Consider the following 12,137-nt stretch of genomic DNA (forward strand, 5'->3'; position numbering starts at 1 on the left):
AAAACTATTGGTATCTCGGGCCCCAATCGCTATTTTATGTGTTGTGCAGAGGAAGAATCAGCAAATCATCTACTATTTTGGTGTCCGGTGGCATAATTTTGTTGGAACTAGTTCGTTGAGAGAATTAATTAGGCGATAGCTAAAAATGAAAGACTATTTGACTTCATTCATGCTTGGCCAAACAGACATAAGACAAAATGGTGTGATCTATGGTTAATTGGACCTTCCTTAATAGTATGGCATATCTAGAAAGAAAGGAACTGGAGAATTTTCAAAGAGGCATCATTGCCACAAATCATGCTTGTGGAAAAAATCAAAACTGCAATAGAAGAAGTAATAAATGGAAAGAAAATAAAAGGCAATTCTAAAACATATACTAATTGGGATGCACTAATGGAGAAGAGATGGGCCCTTAAAGAACCACAAACATATGTCCCTCCGACAAAGCGTCCAGACAGAAAAATAATCAGATGGAAGGCCCCTCCAAGGGATTGGACAAAATTAAACTTCGACAGTGCTAGTAAGGGGAATCCGGGTCAATCTGGTATAGGAGCCATAATCCAAGATGAGCAGGGCAATATCCTTCATGGGTTGTTTGGTGGCATTAGAGTTGCCATGAACAATGAAGTAGGGATTCGTGCACTAGAGGCAGGACTCCGTCTTTGTATTAGGCAAAGACTCTCTCGAATCATAATAGAGGGTGACTCACAGATTATAATAGATGGGATCAGGCAGTCAAGTTTACATAACTGGAAGCTTAATAAATGGGTTCCAATGATAAAAGAGCATTTGAGAACAATTGAGAGCTACGAGATTGGGCATGTCTACAGAGAAGGCAATCAGGTGGTTGATTACCTTGCGAACCTTGGAGTTGGAGGAAATGATGACCTTATTTAATTTTGCCAAGCATCTGCTACGGAGGATATCAAAGGACAATGTATGAAGGACTACCAAAGATATCCACGATAGGGGATCGGGTAGCATGCTTGCGTTTTTTGGACCTACATGCCTGTCGGGACATTGTGGTGGCACCATGGTAGACATTGGAGAAGTACGATACTAAAAACTCGATCAGACAAAATCAGGCTCTTCGGCAATAGGATCACATGGCCCCTAAATAGCTCATCATGATGTCTAGAATTATCCACCACATCGGTCATGCTTTAGTGCAGTTGGGTGAATTCACAATAATGGTTCCCACTTTTTTGCCACTTTTGACACTGAGATGTACATTTTTAAAATAATCTTCAACTTCCGAGAACTATAACTTTTAAACTATTAAAAATTTGAAGATGATGTAAATTAGTGATATCTAGAATTTTGTTTGTAGATTCTATATACATTTTTTTCAAATTTTTTTGAAGGATTTTTTTAAAAATTTTTCATCTCCCTCGAAAAGTAGTTTTTTACAACAAACTACATTTTTTAAGAGTGATGTGCCTCCCGAAATACATAACGTTTTTTCTATAAATGATAAAAACTCAATTCTTTCAAATTTTGGTTTGTAACATCAATATCCAGGGCTTGCATTTGGTTTTATAGTGACATGTTCAATATTTTTCATTTTATAAAGTTTTGAAGTCCGACTAGTCATAATTCAGACATAGGTTTACGTTTGAACACATAACTTGTTCTATATAAATCAAAATTCAATATTTTTTTTTTTGTTAGAAAGAAGACATCAATACCAGGGGCATAGATATTTTTCAGAATTTTTTTGAATTAGTTTCTTATTTTTCCCAATGCATTGAACAGAGAAGTTCATGTTTGGTGAAAAACCAATTTTCCATAAAATTAAAAAAATAAGAACATAATAAATTCAAAATATAACAAAATTATACTCGTTGGAAAGCTTGCTCCGAGTACTACCATCTAATATTTTTGGGTTATCAAGATTATTTCATTCATTCTTTGAACCAGAGCTCTGAAGTCATTAATTCTTTAGAATTCTGAAATTTTTTGGGAAAAACTTCTAATTGGAGGGTTCGAATGAACAGTATTTCGAGCGAATGGGGTTCGCTCGAACCATAAGGGGTTTGAGCAAACCCCCATTCGCTCAAAACAATGGGCTTGATTTTGGCCCGTACTTTTTTGTAATGGTCATGTTCGAATGAACCCAACCATTTTTAACTGTAGGGTTTCGTTTGAACTCTGGCCAACGCATTTTTGGTTTTTTTTTTCATTTGTGGAGTCTTATAAATGTCCATAATTTTTTTCATTTTTTATCACACAAATGATTAAAATAATTTGCATTTTTGGATGAGAGAAGACATTTGAAAATTATTTTGAGGGCAATAATTTGAAGGTTTTTTGTAAAAGCATGGGGAACAAGAAGAGAAGGAAAAATAAGACTTCAAGGAATTATTCTCCCAAAACAAAAGAAAGATATCGAGAACAAAGAAGACAAAGATATCTTGAAGCAAGTATGTATTTTTAATTAAATTTCTATTTAATTTAATATGTATTACGTAACAATTAATTAGTTCAATATTTTTAATCTAATATTTTTAGTGAAAATTAATTTAAAAAATCTTAATTAAATTAATTGGAAATAATAGGATTAAAAATAATCTTGTTTTAATTGGAAATCATAATTAATTTGAGATAATACATGTGTATTTGCAAATTTCAAATTCCATCAACTTGCTTGTTGTGTAATTGCATTTTTCTCCTATATAATTAAGTCCATTTATAATAGATAAGACCTATTAAGTCATAAAATTAATAAGACCTATTATGTCATATTTTCTAAGTTCTAAATTATATATATTGATTATTTAATCTACATGTACAAGTAATTTCATGTGATAGGTCCTTTAATATCACATAATATATCTATCTTAAGGGGAGTTAAGTATATTAATTGTGAAATGTTTTTTCATATGTGGTCATATTGATTTTAATAATAAGGCCTATTAGGACTATTACATTGATTATAGGTCTTAAATGTGACATAAATTTATAAGGTTTATTAAACATGTTGAATAATTTAGGTGAACTATTTATATGACTTCACGTACATGCAAAAGCATTTCAGATTAGGAGGTCTATTATGCAATAATAGGTCTTAAATATACACAGATGTGACAAATTATAGTCCACCTACATTATGGTCCATAACAAATTAATACATGAGGTCACCCCTATTCTTAAACCTAATTGAATAATCTCTGATTAATTCAAGAACCTTACACAAACTCTTAAATTATGTTCAGAACGGGCTCGAGAAGAAGGGAGTTCTGAAGCGAGAGTCAAGGAAAATGAACCTTTTGAAGAACACAATATAGTTGATGAACATAGGGAGGAGATTGTCCAAGTTGAACCAATGGATACCTTTGAAGGAGAGGGGTCAGGCTCCTTACCTCCTACCACTGATATGGATGAGCATATTGTGGATCTAGCTAAACAGGTGAAGAGAAATATTTCTTATAAAAATTTAGATCATTTACTTGAAATGGATGTGGATGAGTTGAAACGTCTCAGTGAAGAACCTAGATATACTAAAAGGAGGTCAATGAATAAAAGTGGAAAAGAAATAATGTCTCATTTCAACAATCTTGATACTACACTAGAAAAAGCTCAATTGTTATCAATTGTACTTACTCATAAAGACTTAATAGATCCAATGAAATTGTTGGGTATAGATACAACAAGTCAAAAGAGGAAAACTTCTCACCTACAAAAATCTATTTTTGATAATGTTAAGAAAGGTTTGGTGAACATTGGTAAAAAATCTCGAAAACTAGATAAGACCATTTCAAGAAGAGTGATGTTGACATCTTTAGTAAATGAAAGATTGTCTCAAAAAAGACAAATCTCTTCATTGTCATTTGAGTTTGGTTTTAGTAGAAGGACAATATCTAAATATGTTAAAAGGAGAAATATTTTGGATGATACTACCTCAGAAGGGAATTGGGCAATTATGTGTAGAGCTCCTCGTTCCGATAGAATTGAAGATGTTGTTAGGAACTTTGTGACAAGTTTTTGGAATGATAATACTCGTCCTTCATCAAATAGTAGAGATGTTATCAAGCAAAGGATTGGTCCTAATCATTATGATCTCCATGTAAAACATTAGATAGACACAAAAAAACATGAATTGTATGTATTGTTTACTAAAACAAACCCTCATATAAAGATTGGACAAACCATGTTTGAACGGTTAAGGCCATATTATGTGAAGTTAAACAAAGTTTTCAAAACTTGTTGTTGTCGTTATCACATCGAATTTGACTTGTACTATCAGGTGTTTCAAAAGATTAGAGAAGATAGTGATGGTTTTGAAAATGCTCCTCCTAAACGAACAAGTCAATTCATAGCATCCATCTTATGTGATAAATCAGATGATAATGCAACAGGTCAAATAAATTGCATAAGAGGAATTTGTGGAACATGCGGTGACTTGGCTAAATTGCCTTTGAGAGATGAAGATACTGACACGAGGAAGATGGTAAATTGCAAGAGTTATAAGTACAAAAAATTTGAAACAAAATTTGGAAAGGAATCTACAAGGTTAGATTATGTAGAAGAGGAAATACCTATTGGAACATTTATGGAAAATTTTCGTAAGTTGATAAAACCATACATATGCCATGGTTTTTTTTCCAAGTGGCAAGCAGAACAATTTAAAATATTAAGAGACACTTTCCCACTTGGAACTATTCTATCTGTAGTTGACTTCGCAGAGAATTACTCTTTTGCACATCAAAAAGAGATTCAATCAGAGTATTACTTTTCAAAGCAAATCACTATTTTGGTGCATGTGTGTTATCGACATGCATAGATGAATTTGGATGGTGTCGATAGTACATTTGAAAATCATGTCATTAAGAAAGAGTACCACTTCTATATCAGTGATGATAAGGAGCATGACACACTTTTTGTACAACATTGCTTTAAGAAGTTTTTTGAATATTTGAAAGATAGAGGCATAACAATAGTTAAACATTTTGTTTGGTCTGATGGATGTGCAACACAATTAAAATCTTCAAGGCCATTTTATGCACTATGTAGATATCATCGAAATGACAAAATACCACATGTTTGGAGTTTTTTTTAGAGTGATCATGGAAAGGGTGAACATGATGGTGCAGGAGCTTGTATCAAATGTGCTCTACGAAAGCATCAAATAAAGTACACAGGAGAACGTATAGAAGATGCACATGATGTTGTTGAATGGTGTAAGAAACACTTTGAGCAACCTAATTATCCTGGGGAATCATCATCGAGAACATACAAACCCATTCCATATAGAGTGTTTTGGGAGATAACCAGTACGTGTTCTCTTTTAGTATTTTATTTAATTTTAAAAAAAATGTTCCTAGTTCAAATGTTTCAATTTAACAACTTGATCTACATGTACATTCTTGTACATATGTACATTTTGCAGATGTGGATAGGAAATCAATGCATGGATGCAAGAGCGTGGAGAGGACAAGATCTTTGCATTGTGTCACGATTACAGATAATCGCCCATGGATATTATACACTAGGGATTATTTATGTTTTTGTTCTGAATGCATTTTCAAAAACTATGTTGATTGCAAGAACCAAGAGCTTGGATATGTTAGTGAATGGAAAATGGTGCCACTAGATGTTTCTAACACATGCGAGGATTCAAATGAGGATGAAAACTTTGAAGACATTCCTTTGATTTCTGGTGATTACGATCATATTTCAGGATTGATTAAAAAAGGTACATACATGACGTACACAAGTTTATATTTCCTTAAAAATGACACATAACTTAGAATTTATTTAACTTGTGTCAAATTGCAGGAGATATTTTTGCAGTCATAGCAGAAGATGGAAATATAGAAGGTGTTAGTTATTATTTATTGCATTGCACAGAAGAGAGAAAGAAGTTATCGAAATCTGAGATGACTGATGGAATGTGATTTCCCACAGGTTTGAGTTTTGATTTGAATATGTACATGTACAAATCGCTTATGCACAGAAATTTTTAATTAATTTCTCACGTTTCTTATATACATGTACATGTAGGATCAGTTGTAGTGCAAGGGACATATTTCAAACAAGTTAAAATTGTTCAACATGGGATTCATTTCACTGAATACCAAATTGACAACAAGGTATATCAGTATAGTCACTTGGTCATTGTTGTTGGCCTAATTCTTCAAACAGTTCCATGTCGAGGGCGGTTTCAAAAGTGGAGACTAGATAGTGAAGATCATGACAAAATATTAAGTGTTATTGAAGAGCGTTCTGAACCACTTGATGTGGTATGAACTATATATATATATATATATTTAGTAATCTAAAGTACACATGTGGTTCAGCCCACATGAATTGAATTAATACTCAAGATAAATTCTAGATCTCTTAACTTGTTTTGAAACTAAAGGATAAATATTTTTTAAGTTTAAATACATTATATCAAATTAGGATGTATTCAAAGTTAATTCAAGTACATGTACATGTTTAAATGCATGTTTAATTTGTATGTATAAGGTACTGTATCTAATTCTAAATGCATCTAATTTGTAAGGACCACTAGTTAAAATAATTTAATTAAAAAATGCATATTTAAATTAGAATGTAATATGTGCATAAATTGATATAATATGGAATTGGGACATTTGTAATTAGGACATGTACATGTTGTCAACTATTTAACTACAATATACATACCTAGAAGCTCACATACCACATGTGAACTATTCAATACATGACCTATTAAGTTTAGTTTGTTCATTTCATACATACTCTTTTGTTTGAACATGTTCTTTTAAATTTTAATGCATATCTACTTGTATTTCTAACATGTGCACGTGATATATATATAATCCAGTCTAGTCCATCGAACATAAAGTACATATATAATCTAACATGTATGTACATGTGCACATGGAATATATAATCTAACACATGTACATGTGCATGAAATATATATAATCTCTAGTCTAAACTTCATATCACATGATGCAGTGGAAATATATATAATCCTAGTATCAAACACAACGGAGATATAAAGTATAATCTCTCATTGTAAATTCATGTGAAATATACAATCTAATCAAACATGTATTTAAATCTAATCTAATCAAACATAAATCTAATATAATCAAACACATGTATAAATCTATATAATCCGATCAAACACAACAGAGATATAAAGTATAATCTAGTCTAAACTTCATTACATACATGCATGTGAAATATACAATCTAATCAAACATGCATTTAAATCTAATCTAATCAAACACAGTATAAATCTAATATAAGATTCAAACATGTATAAATCTAATCTAATCAAATGTATACATGTATATAAATCTAATATAATCAAATGTATGTATAATTTGATCAAACACAAACCAGGTATAAAGTATAATCTAGTCTAAACTCCATGTACGTGCATGAATATATATAATATGAAAGTCTATAAAAAGATAAATGTAAATGAGCTATAAAGTCAGGAGCAAATCAATAGGGATCATTTCGGCTACGAACTGAGCGACCATCTGAGGGGGAGTCCTGCAAAAGTAGAATTTATTTAAATATTAAATATAATATATCTATCTCTCTAGACGTGCATGTACATCAAATCCAAGTAGAGTTAAATAAAAATTTAAATATAAATTGTAACATGCATGTATACATACATGTACATATATGTACCAAAAACCATAACTAACGTGTACACTAACAGCATCTAAAGAATCTCTCCTACGCACATGCTCAGAGCTCAAGGAAGGAGTGACATGAGCTAATTGTCAATTTAAGGATTAGTCCATGATCAATTTAAATGATCTACAAATTAAAACTTAGAACTCTAGATTATTTATTAAACATGATCTATATAGAGAGAGATTTATCCTACAAGATTTATCCTACAAATTTTCAACATGTATACATATCTTCTAATAATTTAAACGCACATGTACATGTACATACCTGTGTATCACTTGGAGTAGGATGTATAGTTTGATCCTATCCCATGATCATATCAACAACATCACTCGTGCCTGTATATCTCTCTCTAGCTGTACATATCACTGAGGAGTGCAAGGGGCTAACTAGATGAGTGGGCATCATGGATGAAGTGTTTGACTATAGTAGCACGTCCATAAATCTAGTATGGCTCAAATCTCTTAGCTGATCCTCAAATGAGTCCAAACCCTCATCTGTGATATGGACCTGATCAGCTCGTATCTCCTCCTCAAATGAGTCCAAGCGGCCCTCATTTGTGATATGGACCTGATCAACTCGTAGCTCCTCCTCTGCAGCAACAAAGTGATCTGTAGGTGGGTCAATGCCTGGAGCATGCGTAGACTGATGAGAATGTTGTGACTACCTCGGGGTATGCGTCGATGCCACTGTAGCCTGACCATCTCTAAGAATCTCCTCTCTAACATCAGCCAATGGTATCCCAAGTCGAGATGAAATAAAACTATAAGCATGTAGTAGGTCCTCGGCTAAATACTGTGACATCTGTACATGTCTACTACCTTCGACTATAGCTACTACCTCATCTGGGGAGGGGATGCCAACAAAAATATACTGATCATCTGAATCTAAAGCCCCCCATGAGTAGAAGATGCATGATCTATGGATAATCGCAAACGTGGTCGAGTCATCATATATCTGCCCACCCTGTCAGAAGATATGGTGGCTGCTGCTGATGCAATATGTCAAATCCTATCAATTGCTTCTCTCTGAGAAGAAATTACAATGCGATCCACTATGGGTTCCATGGCTGGGACTACTGCAGAAAATCTCTGGCCAACAAGGTCCATGTGTCTAGGTGGAGCTCTATCAGGCCTACGATATGCATCTCTATCAGCAATCCTGCCCCTCCCCTTTCCATAATATCCTGGAATATCAAGGTAGTTTGGTTTCATCTGGTAATGAACCTCAGCAAATACCTGGTGTGCAAAGTATAATGGTATCTGGTCGTTATTAGGATAACAACAATGGGTAGCTAAGAAGCGTGGGTAAATCAATGATGCAACCTGTGGGTCGATACATCTGGTAACCTGATATCCCCTTACCTTACTCTTCTCCTGATATTGTGGAAAGCATCTCTCCTTGATGGTCTCCTTCGAGACCACCCCCACCACATCAGCAAAAGAATGAGGACCCCTCACCTCACTCCTCAACTGTCTATATATATCCTCTATAACCTCAGGTGAGAATGAGGTATGAGAAACTAAACGGTCCCTCAATGTCTGCAAACTATCAAAAATGGACATGCATGTACTCTTGTACACACCATCAGTACGAGGGTCATCTAATATGGCCCTCAACCTATGCAACTCTCGATCACTATACTGAAAAATAGTAGCAATGTCGGGAAAGGGGGGATCCTGTTGTGGAGGATCAACATCATCAATGTGTGGCTCCTGATGTGGAGCTTGCATAGGTGGATCCTGATCAGGAGCCTGTGAAGGTATATCCTGGGATGCCATCTATCTAGGTACATGTCATAAAGTTAAAATAAATACGTAAGTAGAGAGAGAGAGAGATTATACATATAAATCTTCATGAGAGAGAGAGATCATTTTCATTTTCAAAAATAACATGTAAAAATTTCAAATATTTCAATGAGAGAGAGAGAGATAACATATATTTCAGATCTAGAGATAACATATATTTTAGAGAGATAGAGAGATCTAACACGTGTATATAAATAAATCTTTGACATACATAAAAAATTCAAGAACATGATATATAACATTTGGGCCTGGATATGATTATATTTGGGCCCATATGATTATAAAAGTATTAAATCTGCAATATGTGATCTTAACAGGAATGTAATACGACCCCTTAAGACACTATGTGATGGACTAAGGGGTATACATTCGTTCACACTAGGATTTTATAAGGGGTCATATGCGGTTCTAAGGGGTCATGCATATGTTAGGACACTATATGATCCTTAAATGTCATATGTACAGTAGGATGTTATAAGGGGTCATATGACCCCTTAGGACACATAGGAAATGTCATATGTATAGTAGGATGTTATAAGGGATCATATGTGACCTACTAAGGGGTCACGCATTTGTCAATGCATGCATGACCCCTTAGGACCACATACGACCCCTTAAGACACTATGTGATGGACTAAGGGGTATGACATTCACACTAGGATTTTATAAGGGGTCATATGCAGTTCTAAGGGGTCATGCATATGTTAGGAGACTATATGATCCTAAGGGGAATGTCATATGTACAGTAGGATGTTATAAGGGGTCATATGTGACCTACTAAGGGGTCACGCATGTGTCAATGCATGTGTGACCCCTTAGGACCACATACGACCCCTTAAGACACTATGTGATGAACTAAGGGGTATGTCGTTCACACTAGGATTTTATAAGGGGTCATATGCAGTTCTAATGGGCCAGGACCACATATGACCCCTTAGGACACTATATGATCCTAAGGAGAATGTCATATGTATAGTAGGATGTTATAAGGGGTCATATGTGACCTACTAAGGGGTCACGCATGTGTTATAACACATGCATGACCCCTTGGGACCACATACGACCCCTTAAGACACTATGTGATGAACTAAGGGGTATGTCATTCACACTATGATTTTATAAGGGGTCATATGCGGTTCTAATGGGTCAGGACCACATATGACCCCTTAGGACACTATATGATCCTAAGGGGAATGTCATATGTACAGTAGGATGTTATAAGGCGTCATATGTGACCTACTAAGGGGTCATGCACATACGACCCCTTAAGACACTATGTGATGGACTAAGGGGTATGACGTTCACACTAAGGGGTATGGACTAAGGGGTATGATGTCATATGCGGTTCTAAGGGGTCATGCATATGTTATAACACATGCATGACCCCTCAGGACCACATATGACCCCTTAGGACACTATGTGATCCTAAGGGGAATGTCATATGTACAGTAGGATGTTATAAGGGGTCCTATGTGACCTACTAAGGGGTCACGCATGTGTTAATGCATGCGTGACCCCTTAGGACCACATACGACCCCTTAAGACACTATGTGTTGGACTAGAAGGGGTATGTCATTCACACTAGAATTTTATAAAGGGTCATATACGGTTCTAATGGGTCACACATGTGTTAAGACACTATTTGATGGACCAAGGGGTATGTCGTTCACAATACAATTTTATAAGGGGTCATATGTGGTTCTAAGGGGTCACGCATGTGTTATAACACGTGTGACCCCTTAGGACCACGTATGACCCCTTAGGACACTATGTGATCCTAAAGGGAATGTCATATGTACACTAGTATTGTATATGTGATCCTCTATGACCTCCTAAGGGAACGTATAGTGTCATCAGGGCATATATGGTCTTAAGGGGTCATGTTGTGCGTGTAATAGGATGTGAAAATGGGTCACATTGTAGAGGATTTATTTTGTCTAATTTGTTTAAATTTGTTATCCAAATTTTCTAATGTTTATTTAAATTAAAATTTATTAATTTTTCTAAAGTTTAATTTATTATATTTACGTTTGCGACATTTTTCTAATTTTCTTTTTTTGCTAATGTTTTTCTAAGTTCTGATTTACTACCTTAGTTTTTAATGTTTTTCATAACAATTTTTTAAAATGTTGAAAAAAATATACATGTATACAATTATGTAATTTTAAAAACAAATTGACACATTTCAATCAAAACATTAAATTATCAAACATTTCTCTAAAATAATGAAAAACAATAAATTATCAAACATTTTTCTAAAATGTTGAAAAACAATAACTATATACAATTATTTAATTAAAAAAATAAATTAACAAACAAATTATTTATTAATTTAATAAAAAAAGACATTATTAAACCAAACAAAGGGTTATTTTGTGCACCTGATATAATAAAGGTCAAAAACTGAAATATGAAAGATGCTAGCTGCTGCAGACAAAGCTCGATGACGTGATGCTGACGACTGGTTCGATCTAACCCACACCAGACAGAAAAAGATAACTTTGATAATGACCCTTTAACTGTCACTTTCGCTTTTTATAAATGTTTTTAAAAACCGTAACTGAAAAAGGGTTCGAGCGAATGGGGGGTTCGAGCGAACCCCATAATATTTTATGGGGTTTTCTCGAACCCAAAAGTCACCCGCAGTTCAAGCGAACCCAGGTCCGCAACATGGTTTGC

The 12,137-nt window shown here is 34.3% G+C and overlaps 1 protein-coding gene across 1 annotated transcript; it reads left to right on the forward strand.

The window, feature by feature from the left end:
- The first annotated feature begins 393 nt into the window (after positions 1 to 393).
- On the forward strand, positions 394 to 897 carry LOC131860341 (uncharacterized). Its single transcript, XM_059214737.1, has one exon. The coding sequence runs from the start codon at positions 394 to 396 to the stop codon at positions 895 to 897; it is 504 nt and encodes a 167-aa protein (XP_059070720.1).
- Positions 898 to 12,137: the final 11,240 nt, after the last annotated feature.

The sequence above is a fragment of the Cryptomeria japonica genome, chromosome 2 (genome assembly GCF_030272615.1).
Source record: "Cryptomeria japonica chromosome 2, Sugi_1.0, whole genome shotgun sequence".
Classification (NCBI taxonomy): domain Eukaryota; kingdom Viridiplantae; phylum Streptophyta; class Pinopsida; order Cupressales; family Cupressaceae; genus Cryptomeria; species Cryptomeria japonica.

Coding starts and splice junctions, on each gene's coding strand:
- LOC131860341 (XM_059214737.1), top strand. CDS start 394: ATGGAGAAGAGATGGGCCCTTAAAGAACCACAAACATATGTCCCTCCG.